General features: G+C 37.9%; 2 protein-coding genes across 4 annotated transcripts in view; one reads left to right on the top strand and one right to left on the bottom strand.

The window, feature by feature from the left end:
- LOC135165703 (A disintegrin and metalloproteinase with thrombospondin motifs 1-like) overlaps positions 1 to 19926 on the top strand; it is a 160497-nt gene that overhangs the window by 76500 nt on the left and 64071 nt on the right. The window lies entirely within an intron of this gene.
- On the bottom strand, positions 9400 to 19557 carry LOC135170964 (serine-rich adhesin for platelets-like). 3 transcript variants are annotated; one of them, XM_064137320.1, is made up of 8 exons: positions 19439 to 19557; positions 19074 to 19201; positions 18521 to 19000; positions 13793 to 18441; positions 13449 to 13585; positions 10471 to 13355; positions 10109 to 10185; positions 9400 to 10039 (listed from the first exon to the last, which is right to left on the bottom strand). In XM_064137320.1, the coding sequence occupies exons 1-4, from the start codon at positions 19488 to 19490 to the stop codon at positions 14854 to 14856; spliced, it is 4248 nt and encodes a 1415-aa protein (XP_063993390.1). In that variant the 5' UTR covers positions 19491 to 19557; the 3' UTR covers positions 9400 to 10039; positions 10109 to 10185; positions 10471 to 13355; positions 13449 to 13585; positions 13793 to 14853. The 3 variants fall into 3 exon arrangements, with proteins under 3 accessions (XP_063993390.1, XP_063993311.1, XP_063993458.1); XM_064137241.1 differs by having other exon boundaries at positions 19368 to 19523; XM_064137388.1 differs by having other exon boundaries at positions 19074 to 19196; positions 19439 to 19463.

The following is a 19926-nucleotide window of genomic DNA, read 5'->3' as shown; positions in this document are numbered from 1 at the left end:
GGTGGAGTCTGAAGGTTCACGTATTCTAATGCATTTTATACCGGACTTTTTAATTCGATTACACTAACAAGCAAACGAAATTTTTTTTTTTTTGACAACCTTGCGATCAAGTGCAGCTCCGATCTTGAGAATTGTCTCAACAAAAAAAAAAATATCTGAAGAGCTTAAATAACTTTAAGACTTCTTTATCGTATATTGACACGCGCTTGGATACTATCAGAGTAATTATCAGTTCGTCAGAGGTTGACTAGTTTTCCCGGCTGCGGAAAATATATTCCACCCCCGTGGATGAAGGAAACCACCCCAGTATGGACGTCGGGGCGTATGATCTCGCGTGACTGCCCATCGTGAGATTAGCTTTCCAGACAGAATGAGCCTTCTAGCCATTCTCACCGCGATCAGTGGTATCCCGTCAACGTGTTTATACACCCGAGAAAAACTAATTCCCCCTCGTAATTCACTGATACCGGGAATTAAGTTCATTGACCTACGAGAGATATCCGATTTGTCGTAATGATATTTTTTGTGGTACTCAATTCGCCCCACAAGAAAGGTTATAATCAATATTTTCCTATTCACCCTGGATTTTGAGATATTCATTAAAAAAGTTGTCAATAGACGGAGAGAAAAATCGGTGAAAAATTACTGCGCCGGGCACTAGGATCGAGGTGCAACATGTTAGAATACTGAAATGTGTTTTACTCGCACATAAAAATTCCTATCAATACCGTAAGTTTTGGGATAAATTTTGTAACTAATGGTATGTGACTCCGTAAAATTTACTAGATAACACCATAAAATTTGAAGGTCTATCATTTTTTATTTGAAGTTAAATGAAAAATTTATTTAGATCAGTTTATTTTATTGGATTTTCCTTCATTTTTTAATGTAGCACACAGCTATTTTTCAGTAACTCATTGCCATTGGTTAATAATTAGCGCCGAATAGAGCCGATTATTGCCGACGTTGGACTTCATCATAGGAAATGTTTTATCAGACTTTGAATTTTTATGGGACCGATATAGAAGTTTTCAAGTCAAGAGGGACTTGATCTCGTTTTACCACTTCGCTATTGAGTTCAGTCAGTGGTGGAGATGGTCAATGAGTAATGGACCTTGAGTATCATGGTCAATATTGAATGACAGCTGGCCCACCCGATGTCTAGCCAAATTTGGACCAGGAGCAGTCGCTGATGACTAAAAATGACCGAAAGCTAGCTCAACCTTTCGGTGAATTCTGGTTAAAGCCCGTCGGCTTCTCTTTGGGTACGAGCACTAATTGATTGTATTGAAAATATTAATTACATACTTGAACTTGGTAGAATGTATTAATAGTCAAATTAAATGGGAACTTTACACGAAGATGAAAGTTTCACGGAAAATGTGCTTCATTCATAACCGAGAAGTTTTAGTAAACTGAAAGTTTGTTGCAGCGAGCAAACATTTTCCGTAAAATTTTATGGTGAACCGAACACGAGAATATTCAGGGGGAAAATTGAGGGAGGCGGAATAACCCGCTGGCCGTTGCGAAAATTGAGGTAATAAAAGCTCCCTCGTAACTGCAGAATGGTGACTTGTTGGATTTACCTGCTAGTGTGCATTTCATAATGTGAACTGCTTAGGGTATAGGATAGTAGTATTTAGGACGATACACCAGGGAATTCATTAACGTGAGATATAATATTCAAAAATTTTACAATTCTTGGACATTTTATCACCTCAGAATTCAAAAGAATTATCAAAGAATTTCATGTTGAATATTTTGTAGGAAAATCGTTAGAGACTATCAATATTAGTCGAATTATTATACCCTCAGTCTTTGAGTTAAATAACAGTTAGATAACTTTACTCTGTAAGTCAGAGTTAAATATTTGCGCTTTCATTGAATAATAAAAAAACAGAAATTATTTTATCCACAGGGTTCGATGCAATTGAATGAAAACATTAAAATGTACATAAACTTTATCTAGTGGGGATCATTCGGGTGGGAGAATTTTGTGAGAATTCTTGAAGAGGATTTTATCTGGTAAAATTTTGTTCACTGACTTCCAATGGAATTTATAAACCGTAAGATCTCCCCATCTTGGCAAATCGAATTGTCTGGTTGTCATCCTGGTTGGTACACAGAGATGATCGCAATATTCCGAGCCGCATGTGCACACTTTCCCATGTACTTCGACTTCTACCGGTGTGTAGAGGCATCCGGGGATTCCCCCTCTTCTATAACAACTTCTTGAGGAATGGCAATATGCGATTTAGGATTATCATAATGCTGCTGGAATAACACGATCATACGAAATTTATGATCGAATGGAATACGCAGATAACGCTGTTTATTCAGTTTTTATCATTTTTTTTTATGGGCGAATAGAACATAATTGTTCCATTTGATGCCCTGGCAATATATAAATTCCTATTGATGCCCTATTTGATTTTATTACTCAAGCCTAGAACTTCTAAATCCAATTCTCCACATTCAACTCCTACAAAACACTATATTTACACAATATATTTAAAAAAAATTAAAGTTCCCTTTGAGAGACAGATTTGCTGTTAAATACGTCCGTATGGTTGATAATTCAACTTCTCCAGTCCAGACTAGCATCCGGAGTCTCAATTTAAATAATCATTCAATCGATTATCATCTCAACAAATTCTGATTTCCCCAAAATAATTTGCCCCTAGTCAATCTACTTAATTAATGAGGATAGACGTATTTCGAAGAACCAATTAAATTAAAATTAATGGGTTAAATGGATGTTTCAATGAAACTTCAACTACTCGACAATGGAATCGAGTTTTTACCACCGAGAAACTCATTTTTCCCAACGGAAGTTCACATACCCCGAGGGAAAGGGGGTGGAGGGGGTGGGGCGGAAGCGAGGGGGAGGGTCAAAATGGCGGCTTGTCGGGGCAAAAAATTCCAATAATTGAGGGGCAGTGTTGGTCTGCGGGTTTTTGATAAATCGCCCGGGAAATGCAAGCGCTTGAGGGCTTTTTTAAAAAACCCTAAAGCTCTATCTTTCCTTCATTTTTGTTGCTGAAAAATATTTCAAACGTTAACTTCAAGTAATGACGCGCCCTTCGGCGGTACTTTTTTTTTTCTTTCTGGCAAAAAAAAGCGTCAACGCCGTAATGGAAAACAGATGTCGAGTCGAGGTATACCTTCAACGGGCTTTTCAGCGTCGGGTGGATTTTCGAGTCGTTCAATCACATCCTCTTTGTTTCTCTCATCGTCTGAGTCGATTGATGAATCAAGCATCGACAGCAGGAGCTTTCTAAACTCCTCTTGATTCTCCTCCTCCCTCGGGACAATCTTGTTGTCGATGTCATCAAGGCATGGCAGCATGTTTATATCCTCCGATATGTCATCTGCACACGATGTGGGTCCCTCACTGCTGTCATCAGAGGCCATTCTTGGTGGTTTATATTCTCATCATCTAGAGGTAATAATCACTTTCTGAAACACATTTTAACGAGTGCGAATGTATGATTACATATATGCAACGTTTTGAAAAAACCTTGGGATATTGTCTAGTCGGGGAAACGTCAACATATCGAGTCATTTTTGCATCCGGAAAAGTTGTAAAACCTCAGAATTTTGGTGTCATCGAACAGTGTTATTGACTCGTTTGACGCGGAATGTCTTGTATGGAATATAAGAATATTCCAGAGCCGTGAATCTCTCTTAAGAATTGAAAAAAAACAAATGTATCCCTCAGTCCTTGGTCCCCCGACTGCAGACAAATTGAGTTCAACTTCACCCTGGTACAAGCAATTCCACGGCGAACGTAGAAAAGTAAGGACGATGCCCACCAAAAGAAAGATGATGCCGCCCACGAAAAAATGTTTTCCCAGTGTCTCAGAGTCGAGCTCGTAATTCTTCCTTTATCGTCACGTTTCTCTTCCCGAAGTCGTTCACTACGAGCGGCAAAAAAAGGAATATCAGAGGAGGAATAAAAAAAAAACGAAGCAGGAAAGCTTCTTTCTGTAATATCAGCTCTTCCAACTAGACCCACCTGCGTCTTCCGGGCGTACTCGGCGTAAATAATAATAACTCTCGGACGCAGTCAAGCACAAACCGAAAAACGAGTGAAAGGGAAGATATAAATAGAGACAAGATGGCGGTAAAGTGATGCAAACTCGCTACGGTCAGACGACGTCTAAAATCATGGGCATATTAATAATCAATTACTTTTTAATTTCGAACATTTCGTACCTCATCTCGTGAGGTGGGGGGTGGGGGAGGGAGAGTGCAGAAGAGTCCTATTGCCATTGGGCCCTGATTTAACTGCCTTAGTTCAAAATTTTTGCAATATTACAGTAATAACTTGACTATTAATTTGTAGGTTTTTGGAATTTTTTTTTTTCATTCGATGAAGGCGTCATGAATATTCCCTATTGTACAAATCACTTGCTGTCTCCATTGCTAAACATTTAAAGTACTTTTTTTTTGTGTTGAAAGTTGGATCGGAAAAAATAAAGAAAAATACTGGATGAAGCCCCGACATTTTTCCCATAAAATTTTTCATTTTTTTTCATATCTCCCACTTCTCACACCTCAAGGCTTTTTTGGAGAAAGATGAGTTAGGCGGCTAACTCGATAAGGGAAAAAATGGTTCTTCTGAGACATGGGATAGATTTCCAGAAATTTATCGTCAACTCTTTCGAAAATCCTGTCCAAAATTCAGCCAAAGTTTTTCAAACGTTTCGACTTTTCTAGCAATGACTGGCATCTTAAAACTTAACAGCGAGATTCGACTTTTTTGACTCATATAAAATTTATTGTGGAACGGATTGAATTTTATGGTATTTTTGGAACCCAAGGGGTTTTATTAGTGATCCATCCTGGGTTATTCTCTCGGTATAAAATTAAGCAATCCATATTCATATCATAGTGGTGTGGAAGCAACGACTCACTCACTTCTTTCAATATTCAGATATTATCTAGCACAGTTGTGTCACAGCTCCGTTTGATTCTATTCTTATGAGTCACGATCTCTTCGTTTTCTCGGCAAGCACTTGAGCCCGGAGATCTGCTGACGAGGTGGAACACCCACCTCAGACACTCATCCTCCAATATTTTATTTTCTCTCCTGACGGGTGAATCCGTCATATTATCGCTCCATCGTTCGAAGAAATGTCACGCGAATGGAGAGAGATTTTACCATTCACGACTTTTTCATCCCTTCCGATCATTTTTTGCTGCCATTTCATGGAGGGAAAAAGGGTCGAGACGGCAGAAAAACGTAGCGTATGGGGAAAATTAGATATTGGCAATTGACCCTTGAGTGTTTGCCAGAAAAGAAGTGGTGCCATCACCGAGAAATCGTCAAAAAAAAAATCGAAGAAATATCGAAATATTTTGAAAAAGTTGACAATTTTCGCGTAAATTTATTGGCCGAAGTTCAAATCCTTTCGTCAAAGATGAGAAAAATGTGGAAAAAATCACTTGTGTACAAGATTCCCTCCATTATTTGCCCAGAGGGTATGGCAGGCGTGTCAATGGCGTTTTGATTGATATCCGATGAAGGGAGAAGTCAATAAAGCCCCCGAGACTCCGGCCAAATTGTCGATGAAGAAGAAAGACGACAATACGAGAATCTCCAGTGGCTACATAACACGTCTCACTCCCCAGAATCTTTTCTTCTTCATTTTTGCCCTCTTCCCTCGGCTCGAGTATCTCACATTTTCTCCCTCGTTTCCGTATCAGCATAATTCCTCGAGCAGTGGCTCTTCTGCCCGGTTACGCCCCGAAATTTTCCCGACGAACAAAGGACCATAACTTGGAGTTAATACCCAGGCTATTATCGATAATGATTTCATGTCTGTACTTGGTTACTTTAACCCATCTCCCGTCTCCTCTTGTTCTGTCGAATGATAGATCAACAGATTTATCCCGATATCTTCACCTCCGATAAACAAAAAAAATTACCTAGATGAGATGAAAATTCGATTCAGTCTCGTTCGAATTCATTACAAAATGGCAATATGACGTTAATTTTCGTTAATTTTATACGAGCAGATTAATAAAAAATACGAAGCCGACCACCGCAACTTGGTCTCGAAATATTCTCGAAATTAAAGTCAATTCGTTCAAGAGAGAGTGCAGTAGAAAATTTTGGAGGACGAGATTAAAAAATCATCTCATCTCGAATTCATCACAAAGGACCTACTGAAATTATTGAAATGGGGTATCGATCCATGAAGAGGGCCGGCAAAGCCTTCGACCCGGACAATATCCCTCGGTACAATTCCCGAACGCTCCAACAAAAACAAACAGTGGTTGAGATATCGAATTCGTCAATTATATTCGATGGATGGGGAACAGTCGGATGATGCTAGTGTAGAGACGAGCAACACGTATTCAACGGGGCGTTAAGGCCATTATGGATTAGAGGGTGCGGCCCTCGGAAGGGCAAACACCACCTAGCAACCGGCTGTTGCACCAAACGTATCCAAGGTACAAAGTGTATTTCGATATCGTGGAGACAAATACATTGAGAAGTTGAGATAAATCGGGGGAAATGACAATTGTCGATATTGAATGAATAAAAAAATGAATTATCAGTGAGTTGTATCGGTTTTTGTTGTGACTTTTGGTGGAATATCTCACGAAATTGTTGTAAATTGACGACTAGTTGATGTTACATACCTGGTTCTTTGTACCTCTCTTCATCTCCGTATTTCCTTCTTTTACAACATTTTAATTTATCCTTCATTGTGGGGGAAATTTTTCGGAGAGCCACATGTTGAAAGTGCCAAGGGCAATTTAAACACTGGAGCGCCGCCAGTTCAACGCCGATTTGCAAGTCAATCTGAGGTGGAATCGATTAAAATTTTCACCCCCGTTGCATTGAGAGGTGAGAGGTGAGACTTTAATGCGGAATACTTTCTCAGAATTTCGTGGTTTCGGGTGGATGGAAAATACGTTGAGAAATTGAGGGAACACTTTTTAGGGAACAATATCCTCTCTTAAATACTGAGCAATATTATTTTACTCTCATATATTTTTCTTCTATCTCCGACAATAATAAAATTTTCCTCCAATTCAATTTAGACTCTTCGTTTGTGAGAATTAAATGCATTCAAAAAATCGAGCATCAGTATAGTTGCTGTGTCAAGTAAGAAAATGTTGAAAGAGAGTCAGTCAAGTTAAATAACTATAAAAAAAAGTTATCAGTGGAGTTAAATTCCATTTTAACCACCGCGTTACGGCGCGTTGAGAATTCATGGATTTTATCAGCATATCAACAATAGCAGCATTGCATTTTTTTAACGTAGACATTATCTTATGGCAATTTTAGACAGTCAGAAGTGTAACGTATGACGTGTGCAGACGATGCGAATAAGCGCATTTAAATTATGTCAGGTTCTGGAATTTCTTAACGTTTATTTCAGGTTTGTGGCGTTACGGAGAAATCCGTTAGTCGAAAAAAAAAGCTGAGTCGTTTTTTCTTACATTTATTTTTTATTTTACGCATCAATTGGCAATCTCAATGGTTCGTTTATATTTTCTTCAGAGAGTAAATAAATATTGAATATATCCTATTATTCTATAGTTATTTACAGATTTATCGATTTAATTACCAGTCTCCCTCGACATTCATTCATTTTTTACTCCGGACATTTTATACCGTTTTTCAACGATGACATTGTCAATATTGTTAACGTTCATTTACAAGCGGTGAAAGCAGACCATTCACCACGTCACGTCAATTTACTCCTGCACTCATCACGCAGAATTCCCCTCACTCTCCTGATAAAACATAAAAGACAAGATGAGAGAAAATCAGGGGAAAAGATCGCGCCCGGAAATGAGTATCAACGTTAGTAATTGATTAGGCGTCTGTTTGCCCAAAGTTGAAAGGTTTCATCAAACTTTTCCCGAGAGTGAGAGAGAGCGATGGTGGATGCTAGTGCTCGTTTGACAACTGTTGGATACAAACTCGTTGTTCAAACATAACCAAGTGCTCAAAACCTCCGCCAAATCCCACTTGAGATTGTTAGACACTTGTCAATGTCTCGTTTGAGCGAGAGACTTTCATCGGGGTTGGACCATTTTCCCCCGCAGGACAAAATCATCCTCAAATTTTAGGGCTCTCTTCAGTTAGATTTCCAGGCCTAGGGAAGACTGGGTAGGTGGAGTGCTTTAATAATAATACCGACACGCGATTCCAAGCAATAATGTAGAAATTGTGGAAATCCCAGTACCTTGGAGAACAGCAGGGGGAGGTTTGTCGTGCCGTGGCCCTATATGAATATGTATTAGAGACATCTGTCGTCTTGTAGCTGTGACATAGGAGGACAAAGGGCTCCTGAGACTATGGACAATTTAATATCTGACAGTACGAATGTCTTTGCGCCTCTTTGTTACGGGCTGATGGCTTTGTTCGAACGGCTGGGCTTCGACGCCTTTGCGAGTATTATAATTCACTGTTCAATAAGGTCGTCTATTTTGATATATTCGATTAGGGAATCATTTGCAAAATAGTCATGCTTATTGATAATAGGATTGCCATAATTAGAAGTTGACTAGGTTCTTCTAAGAACGCGCCAATCGGAAAAATATAATTTGAAGAAAAAAAAAATATTTCTCTGAAGTGAATGAATATTTGGCAAAAAAGTTTTTTTCAATTACTGTATATAATTGCTGAATAATCTCATTGTTGTCGCCTTTCTTATATCTGTCTCGTGATTGCTGTAATCTTTGATTGAATGAGGTTGTCATTGAATCAAAGTACGTTCATTGCGTATGGAGCGCCATAAAATATTTTTTCTTTTATTTAATATTCGGTCTGTTACAACAAGTTTCACTTTATTCGAATATTTTCCACTAATAAATAATGAGAGGCTTCATTGGAAGCAGTAACGAAATTTTGAAAGTTCATTGAAGCGAGAAACGAAAATTTTCATGAAAATCTTATGTCTGAACAAAATAGCAATCCTTGAATTTATCTTCTTTTTATTATTTCAAAGAACTACCGCGAAAAAGTGAGAATTAAGGGCTGCGGAATTTCCTTATGTGCGGAACGATTCCGAATTCACGGTACGATCGGCCACATAAATTCGCGTTGAACGTGAAGTTGTATTTTGTGCAATATCACATGGCATGTAATTCTAGAATTTTGACAACCATATTTAATCGATCCTACCTTGTTCATGAATTTCTACTGAAAACTTTGAGTTTTACCGCGTTATGGCCTCGGTTACAGAATACGCGGGTAACAGCAGCAGCATATGTTTGACCACTCTATTCATGTTTATTACATATTATTATATGTAACATACATGTGTGATATTAATTTACATTGCATACGTTTATATTAATTTATGTTGAGTCACTGAATAACTCAACTCGAAATCATAATTAATCTAGAATAACAAGTTTATCACAAAATAGATTTCTTTGTTTATTTCCAATAAAATTGATGTCACGTGAATACAGTTGATTGGCTTCAATTGAATCATTTCCTCGCATCAACAATGTTATATCGTTGGGTACTTTTTGGAAAATTTGATACAATTGAGTTCCGGTGGTCACAGAGCGCTTCACATAGCGTGACGTCACAGGAAATTTTGGGATAGTATTTTGGATTAGATAGGAAGAGAATCAGGATTATTCTCGATATAATTTTACATTAAAATTTTACTGACAAAAATGGATAGTCCAGATCGGGATCTTTCGATTATTCATCGGGTGGTCTCGCAACTGAGCTATCGAGTTCCCAGCGGCTTCTTCATTAGAGGCCATCTTGGTCGATAATGATTTGCGTATTATTGAATGGTATAGGGTGTTTCGGGTGTGACTTGAAGAATTCAGGCAAACCGGCCGTTGAAGGGATGTTGTAACCTTGCTTATTGAGTTGTTCTCGGATGTATTCCTTGGGTATTGACTGGCCGTTACCGAAATGATAATCTAGATCAGCCACCGCAACGAGTACCTTAGGCGTCGTCGTAGGCGGTGGAGGCGGTGGAGGCGGTTGAGTCGTTGTTGTAGTTTCTGGACAGCATTGTTGAGCGTAACAGGGCACGCAAATCTGAAATAAAAATACTGTTGACTGACAAAAACTATTCCCTCATGGATATAAATTTGTGAAGTTCCTTACGGGCACGTATGGCACACAACAATTTGATTGATTGGCTGCGGCCTGTGTATTCGCCTCTCTCTTTCCACGGGCTCGTGCTATTCCGAAGAATTTATCAATTAAAATCATATACTTTTATAGTTATTATCAATGAGTCCTTTTCAAATTTCAATAGTTCTCTCTTTTTTACGTCGACTGAATTTTTTTCCGGTGAATTTATTCCTCTGATTTCAGTGTGAAATCACAGGAAACCACAATGTTTTCTGAATATTTCAATGCAATAAGGATGTTATGAACAATTGAATTTTTCGTCAATCGTAAAATTAGAACATTGAAAGTTTACAGTTTATCTGGTTGCAGTTCTGAACAATAGAAATACTCACCATTGACAGAGATGAAGCAGGCGAGGACAATAACGAAGCTAAGTCGGACCATGTTGAACATTTTCAGCGATACTTAACCCGAATACTGATGATGAAAATTTTGCCTCTCCTTTTATATTACTGAAGATGAATTAATCTCTAGCTGAAACGTGAGTTTTCGTAGGAATACGCAAACGATATCTTGCATTGCGTGCTCCGATTTTTATTGATTAGTCTGCTTTTACTTCGACAAACAAGAGTACGATATTGAAGGATACGTGACAGCTTCCAAGCATTCTGAATAATTTATCATTTTCACGCATTAGTTATCAAAGTTTTAAGCCTATATTCACGTACCAAATTTTTTCTTTTCGTTGGACAAAGATTTTCCATATATTTACACAAAATATCATCTTAATTGTGGATTAGCGAGGGATGAAAACGATAACTGGAGTAAGGACATTGATGAATACACTGATAGATTCAATACTTCCATCCAATAAAGAAACTAATTGTTTGTACAATAAAATTCATTAATCAAGTGATAAAATGAATTGGGTTGCTTTTGACTATTGACCAGTTTCTGACAAATAGCTCTGAATCTAAGAAATATATCAAAATTATCATCACACCCTTTTTGGGGAGTGAATTGAGTTTTATGACAAACAGAATTACAAGAATGTTGGAAGGGTACAAATATTTTTTGCAGGGAGACAGTCCTAAGAGAATTTTTAATTTCATCCAGTTTCAAGGAATATTCGTGAAGATGAAAATATTTATTCTTCACAATTCCTTAGTTATAAAATTATTTTCATGTCAGTCGACAATTTGGTATAATTAAAATTATTTTATCGATTGTTTGAAAAATTTTCCATATCTTCGTTTATGCATAATTGGTACGTGCGTTCCTGAATAATTTGAGGAGGTTAAAGATAGTTGTGGTATTTGTAAATGCAATATTTTTTTCAACAACAAAACTGATTTTTCGTTGTTTGTTTGGAACAGAAAAACAAAGGAGCATATTGTACTATATAATGTTGTTGCAATTTAGCAATAAATTTTACTAATTTCATACAAAAATATAGAGGTCCACAAGTCGGTTCCTAGACACAAGTTGATATCTGGATTTCAACTTCTAATCAATCTTTTGTAGTAGTAACGAAGTGAAAACTAGACTCATTAGTTCGATAATATTATGTTAGTATAATTGAGCCATCGATTAGTTTTCTCGTACTAAACGTGGAATAAATAAGAAACGCACAGGTCATGCCTTCAGATGTTCGGCTGTATCCAGATATTTTAAATTTTTTCTTTCATTATCTTGATATCAAATCATTTGCTTCAGCTCATTACAACATTCTTAGGAATACGAAAGCCTTCATATTACCAGTAAGGTGATGCTTTCATTTTGTATCCTACCTCAAATTTTGAATTTCCCCTAACCGTCCAGTAATTTAATCCCCAAAATAGATTGCAAAGCTTCTATGAAATTACAAACGACTCCCCTCAATTAAAATTATGTTCATCAGAATCACTTATAAATTATTACTGGTAGGCACGCTCAGTATTTTTAGAACATAATAAAATACAAATGGAAGTGCAAACGAAACTGAAAAAATAAATAAAGTGAAGGGTTTTTTATAAATTTGAATAACAACATTTTATTGACGGGTTCAGGGCAGACCAAGTCATGAATTCCTTCTATGATTGATTCTGGTAATAAGGATTTCTGTATTATGGACAAACAGTTTATGTACCAACTGCTAACGAAATAACGATACGGGCTGATGGTATATTGTACCACCAGCCGATACTGCGAATAGTCACTGAATAATCAATACCGGTGGCCGACAGACGTTTTGAAAAACTTACCCACTGAGTGAAAGTACGACATTTGTTTAATTCTTTACTAATTCTTTATTAAATTAAAAAAAGGTGTCGTCTAGTATGCGTTCACAGAATACTGCTTCTACCCATTCGAAGAACTATTTTTATTTGAAATATAAAAATTATGTCTAATAACTTGCGGTAAATAAGTTCGCATTGCGAAATATTCATGATTTTCTGTCAGCTGTTTAGTACTGGGTAACTCCATTTATTTCATTTGCACACGTATGCAAATAAATAATCCCCGTACGGGTATTATGACCATCCGCTTGAAAAAAATAAGATCGTCTTTCAGGATATTGTACTTCTCATGATTATGTTCTTGCCCCATCATGAAATAATTATGTTCCATTTGGATTGATCGAACTGCTATTTTTATCGTTATTTCCAGCATTAGACGACATTCCTCCAGTTGCATCAGCACTACTTTTCTCGAGTTCAATATTTTCATAATTGCGGTTGCCCGTATTGTGATAATGGATAACAATATTTACCCGACTAGTTTGGTCAGGACTTTTCTTCGTATCGAGATGATTACGATAATCATATTGCATTCCGTTTACTCGTTTACGTGACCCGGGTATGACAATTAATTTGTCAATATGGACCTGCACCTCAGGTTCCTCGTTGGAAACAGACATTATTTCGGAAATTGTATCCTCTTTGCTTTTATTAACGGGCAGTTTGTCACTGACAGGTGATTGATATGTAGACGTATGTTCTTGGTTGGAGGAGTTCAAGGTTTCGGCCTTTGCTGTCAGTTCAGCAGTTGGGGCGATGATCTGTTCCGTACTATTATAAGTAGTTGGCACTGTCCGCATCGTTTCGGTAAAAGTAGTTATATCACTATTGGTATTCAATTCAGCTGTCGTAACAATTGGCTCCTCGATATTTTTCACATGTTGATGAAGAGCTTCTGCTGTCTGTGTATCCATTGAAGGCTTAACTGTGTTACCATCCCCATGTGTTTCCCTAGGTCTCAGAATGAGCTTCACAATATTGGGAAGGGGAAGGCGATCCTTTGAATCAAGACATGGCAGCGACAGAATGCAATTAAAAATCTTATTTATCACGTTAGACTGATTATTCAAAAAATCTTGACAATACCCTACCTTTATGCATGGCCGATGACAGGGCAAATCGATTCGGACTAACTGAGGACAGGCCCAATGATCATAGACAGGATTAGGCTGACAGAATCTTGTGTAGAATCGATAGCCACTCCATCCGGTTAATAACTGAAATTGTCCTACACAAAAAAACAGAGTAGTCCATAGTGCAAATTTTACGTAAAGAACTTTCCGTAATTTAAAATTCATGGTAGCAAAAATTTATATTTTTTTCATAGTAAAACATGGGGTTCTAGAAATTCACACGAAGCAAAAAATTCATGTAGCAGAATTTAAATTAATTTCCAGTATAGAACAATGAATAATAAGAAATTCCGAAAACTCACCATTAATACACTTAATGCAGATCAGTAAGAGTATGAAACTTAATCGTACCATAATGAACTTGTTTTAACGAACTCGACTCGAATGAGTGCTGAAATTGTTTCACCTTTTATATTATCAGAAAGATGAATCAAATTGAAGCTAGAACGTGACTTCGAATAGCAATGCACATTCGCTTGCGATATCACCTGATACGTGTTATTTCAACTAACAATATCCTCTCATTCATTCTGGAATGAATATTCAACAATGATTGTATCGGCCAACCTCACGAAAATGAAAAAATAGTGAGCCTACTACAGTGAAAGCAATCTTTTGTCAGATTAAGTAATCTATGTGTACGTTTTAGTCGGATTGCCGGCAATTTTATTGATAAACTTGATGGTTGAAGAACATTAGTGTTATTTGTAATCGACTTTTCTGAGATGAAATATTTTTTTACTTTGTTGTCTTTAGGGATCTGATTAATTTAAATAATTTTACAAGTAATATCGGGTAGCATGGGAAACACGATTGAATTTATTGAATATTGATTTCGTCTATTCAACAATTTTCACATGAAACAGAGATATCTACTTCAGTTGACAATTGTATTGATTATGGTGATGACTTCATTGCGTAATTGATACGAAAAAGAAGTTGTATTTTTTTTATTTGGTTCTTCTACAAGACATGATGTTTATGAATTATATATGATTTTACAACACGTTAATGACTTGATTATACGGAGAGAAATAGTTCAATAAAAAATACTCGACAGTTTCGTAATTCGTGAGAAAAAACAATGGTCCGATAAAAATTATGAAGGGTCCGATAAAAAATACGAAACGCTCCGTAAATAGTACATAGTGAAAGGCGTAATTTTTAGGGAACATTTCATACTTTTTATCAGACCCTTCACAATTTTTATTGGACCTTTGTTCTCACGTGAAAATTATGGAAGCTTCACGTTGTTTTTACTGAATAGTTCTCTAGGTATACCGAATAATAAATAGGGTGTAGTGGATATAGAATTTATAAATACAAATGATTAAAATAATGAGAACGGCATTCGAGTGAAAATTCAAATGAAGGGTGAATCCTCGTCCCCTTCAACGAACTTCTTTAATTGATTTAAGTAAAATTTACTAAACTGAAAGATGTTACGTTTCTGGGGCTGAGCATTCGGTTGCAACTCTTCTAGGAACAAATTTTGTGGATCGATATCCTGCTCATCATCCTCAGACAATTTGCCTGGCAAATTCCCGATGGTGGGCGCTGGAGCTGGCGCAGTAGCTTTTATGGTCTTATTCATTGATGACGTTTGGATCTCGCTCATAGCACTGTTATGCAGCTCACTCATGGAGTTATTGAAAATAGGTTCCTCTGGTTCCGTACGAATCGATATATTTTTATCGATGTGAGCGTTAGTTTTGAAGAGTACCGATTGAGCTTCAGTCACAGGAAATACCGTACTGCTCACTTCTACAGAGCTTTCAGTGGTTTGCACAGTTGAGATTTCACTTCCATTTCGATAAATTTTGGTTTCATTGTGTTCGGCAATAGTCGTACTGTTTAGCGAAAAATTCGTGATATTCTGGGGGATAGAAGATGCGGGTGTATCTAGTTGAACAGGAGTTTTATTTGTATTGAACAACACTTCATTTCCATCCTTGGTGGAGTCATTGATGTGTTTGTCAATAGAAAGTATCTCAGTCGTTACAGGTTTGTTCCCTGAAGATGTTATTGGAGAGACCGTATGAACGATGTCATTAGTTTGAATGGTCGACGTTGGCGTTTCACCACTTGAAGATGAAGTAGTGTTCACCTTCATGGAACTTTCAGTGGTCTGCACAGCTGGTATTTCACTCCCAGTTCTAGAAATGTTGGTTTCATTGTGCTGAACAATGGTTTTATTGTTTGTCGAAGTATACGTGGTATTCTGAGGGATAGAAGATACGGATGTATCTATTTGAGCAGGAGTTTTCTTTGCAGCATCAAGGGACTCTTGATTTCCATCCTTGGAAGAATCATTCATGGTTCGGTTAATAGGAGGTACCGCAGTTGTTACAGGTTTATTTTCTGAAGACGTTATGGGAGAGACTGTACGAGAGCTTTCAGTAGTTTGTACGGGTAATGTTTGAGTTTCGCTCACAGAAGATGAAGTAGTGTTCACTTTCATGGAACTTTCAGTGGTCTGCACAGGTGGTATTTCACTCCCAGTTCTAGAAATGTTGGTTTCATTGTGCTGAACAATGGTTTTATTGTTTGTCGAAGTATACGTGGTATTCTGAGGGATAGACGATGCGGATGTATCTATTTGAGCAGGAGTTTTCTTTGCAGCATCAAGGGACTCTTGATTTACATCCTTGGAAGAATCATTCATGGTTCGGTTAATAGGAGGTGCCGCAGTTGTTACAGGTTTATTTTCTGAAGACGTTATTGGAGAGACTGTACGAGAGCTTTCAGTAGTTTGTACGGGTAATATTTGAGTTTCGCCCACAGAAGATGAAGTAGTGTTCACTTTCATGGGACTTTCAGTGGTCTGCACAGGTGGTATTTCAGTTCCAGTTCCAGAAATTTTGGTTTCATTATGCTGAACAGTGGTTTTATTGTTTGTAGAAGTATATGTGGTATTCTGAGAGCCGGAAGGTGCGGGTGTAGCTATTTGATTGGGAGTATTATTTGCAGCATCAAGGGACGCTTGATGTTCATCCTTGGAAGAGTCATTAATGGTTCGGTTGATAGAAGGTACCTCAGTCGTTACAGGTTGATTTCCTGGAGACGTTATTAGAGAGGCTGTTTGAGTGCTTTCATTAGTTTGTATGGGTAATGCTTGAGTTTCATTCACAGAAGATGAAGTAGTGCTCACTTTCACAGAGCTTTCACTGGTCTGCACAGGTGGTATTTCACTCCCAGTTCCAGAAATGTTGGTTTCATTGTGCTGAACAATGGTTTTATTGTTTGTCGAAGTATACGTGGTATTCTGAGGGATAGAAGATACGGATGTATCTATTTGAGCTGGAGTTTTCTTTGCAGCATCAAGGGACTCTTGATTTCCATCCTTGGAAGAATCATTCATGGTTCGGTTAATAGGAGGTGCCTCAGTCGTTACAGGTTTATTTCCTGGAGACGTTATTGAAGCGGCCGTATGAACAAAGTTATTAGTTTGAGTGGATGACGTTGGAGCTTCACTCACAGAAGATACAATACTGGCTATCTCCATAGGACTTTGGCTGCTTTGCGCAGCTGACATTTCACTTCCAGTTCCAGAAACGTTGGTTTCATTATGCTGAACAATGGTTTTATTGTTTGTCGAAGTATCTGTGATATTCTTAGAGCCGGAAGGTGCAGGTGTATTTACTTGAGCAGGAGATTTATTTGCAGCATCAAGGGACGTTTGACGTTCGTCCTTGGAAGAGTCATTAATGGTTCGGTTGATAGAAGGTACCTCAGTTGTTACAGATTTATTCCCTGAAGACGTTATTGGAGAGACTGTACGAGAGCTTTCAGTAGTTTGTATGGGTAATGTTTTAGTTTCACTCACAGAAGATGAAGTGGTGCTCATCTTCATAGGGCTTTCAGTGGCACTCACAGGTGGTATTTCACTCCCTATTCCGGAAATGTTGGTATCATTGTGCTGAACAATGGTTTTATTGTTTGTAGAAATAGGCGTCATATTTTGAGGGCTGGACGATCCGGACGTATCTTTTTGAGTCGAGGTTTTATAAGTTTCGTTCAGCAACCCTTCATTTCCATCTCCAGAGAACTTATTTGTGGGGTTTTCGTGAGTGGATGCATGTGTTTCCATATCGTTCTTTCCGTTTTCATCTGGAGACACATTAGATATTGGAACGGCTGCACTAGTGGCCGTGTTAATGTGAGTAGTTTGCTCTTGGATGTCACCTGAAGATGTCATAGTTTTGGCTTCCTGAGACGTGTAATTCCTTTCAATATTAGATGTGTGGGGCAGACTGTCGGAAATTTTATTCTGGTAGCTCTTGTCAACGGTTCCATCGGCTTTGAAATCAGGCGCATTATCTGGACCCGTAGAAGTCGTGGTTGCGTTAACCGGGATAAAATTTGCGTCAGTATTGTTATCAAGCATTGATTTTCCATTTCCGGGGGACTCAATTTGGTTGTCCGTGACCGCTGGTGCTTCAGTCCTTATATCATTTATTTTATCGTCCACGGAAGACGCAGTTACTGGAAGTTTGCTACTGGCGAGATTAGTGTTAGTAGAAGAGGCTTGGGTGTCACTTATAGATGACACAGTACTGCTGGCCTCAACAGTTAGATTAATTCCGGGGGAGACGTTTCGGTCGGTTTCGTTAACAATTTTAGGGAAATTAAGGTCCATTTTAAATGGTTCACTCTGACTTAAAACAGGCGTGGTGTCCGTAACCTGGATAGGATTTTCATCAACATTATTGTACGACAGTGGTTTTCCATCTGTGGAAGCTTTACTTCCAGAGTCATTGCCTGAATCAATTCCATGTCGATCCATGGAAGAATCATTGATTATGGTATTCACATTCGATGGAGCAGTTGTAACTGCTAAAGTCTGGGTACTGAGTCTTTGATCAGCATTTTTTGAATTAGAACATGGCTTTGGGAGGACACACGAAGCATTTGGATTTAATAGGTAACCCTGTGCACAGCAACATGGAGGCTTAAACATATAAAATTAGAATTTTTTAGTTACACGATACAAGTAAATACTCAGTAAAAATATACGTAAACTGTCTTACCTTCACGTACGACTGATTACAGGGTAATATATTTATCACTGTCTCATGTTTAAGTTCTACTGGTTCTCCTCCATTTATGGAAGCAAGTACTTTTAGAGACATATTCCATGTACCGTTACCGTCTGACGGTTTTAGGGTGACGAAAAGTTGAGGATTAGGGTCTTCCGGTTGCATCGTGGTGAGAGGCTGATTAGTAGTGGTCGATGTGGTGGTCGAATGGTTGCTGATGTTGATATCTGCACTCAATTCTGCGTTTCTGAGAGTCGAAGTGTCACTAATGGGAGAATGATTAGTATTTGTCTGATCTTCAGTGAAGTTGGGTGTGTTATCCACGTTCGTCTCAGTGGTTCCAGAAAAGAGTTTTTCACCATTTTCTAACTGAGAGTGATTCTTCAAATTATGATCTGGTGTCAAAGAGTTGGACTTGTCATTCGCTGTTGGTGTGGATCCCCTGGGGCAATTCGAACAAGGGCTACACATCTAAGACGAAGGCATATTACAGTGTTGAATTGTCAGTACATACTCGGTAAAAATAATTAGTAAATTGTATTACCGGTATACATGGCTGACAGGATGACGTGTGACAGCCTTTGGCGCAGGCCCAAGGATTACAGAGTGAGGTGGAAGAACCAGGTTGATGATTTAACACATAGTCACTCACTTGTACAGGTACAGCCTGTCCTGCATTGGAGAAATTCATGGAAATAATTGATAAATACCTCGAAGTGTATCTAAGTGTCTAATGTAGTATGCAAGATATGTGAGAGGGTGAAAGAGGTAAAATGAAGACCTCATCAGTTCAAAAAATTTTGAAAAACGAATAAATTTATTCGAAAAATTTTAATACCTGTTATACAAATGCCAATTGAATTGGCATATATTTCTAATAGTTTATAATGGGCAACCATTGATATTCACCATTGACACAGCTGAGCCAAGCTGCCAAAATTATGACGGTGGACCAGAACATTCTCAACTCGTTTCAACACACTTCATTCAAATGATTATCCAAATTTCGTTTTTTCTTTTATACCATTCAGGTTGGATGGATTCCGAGATAGGACGTGCTTATAACCATGTATTCTTTTTTGTATGTTACCATAACAATGTATTTTTCTTAACAATATCATCTGATGCGTGGCATTATTTTGTATAAGCGATAATCACATTGACATGTCAACTGAAAATGCTGTCTTTGATTATGAAATCATAAATTCGCAGCATCGATCTGATAAGGTCGAGGTGTAATCGAGATATCTCATGAGCTCCGGTTCTTTGTATCGCGCAACCTCGTGATAGAGAAATTAGGAGGGAATCTACTCAGAATACGAAACTCATAATTTCACCGCTCCCGAACTTTACCTTAAGTGAAAAAAGAGGGAACACGAAAAAAATCCAAAGTTATT

Source organism: Diachasmimorpha longicaudata, chromosome 1, assembly GCF_034640455.1.
Source record: "Diachasmimorpha longicaudata isolate KC_UGA_2023 chromosome 1, iyDiaLong2, whole genome shotgun sequence".
NCBI lineage: Eukaryota > Metazoa > Arthropoda > Insecta > Hymenoptera > Braconidae > Diachasmimorpha > Diachasmimorpha longicaudata.
Note: the sequence above shows the minus strand (reverse complement) of the source record. Positions and strands in the feature narration are given on the sequence as shown.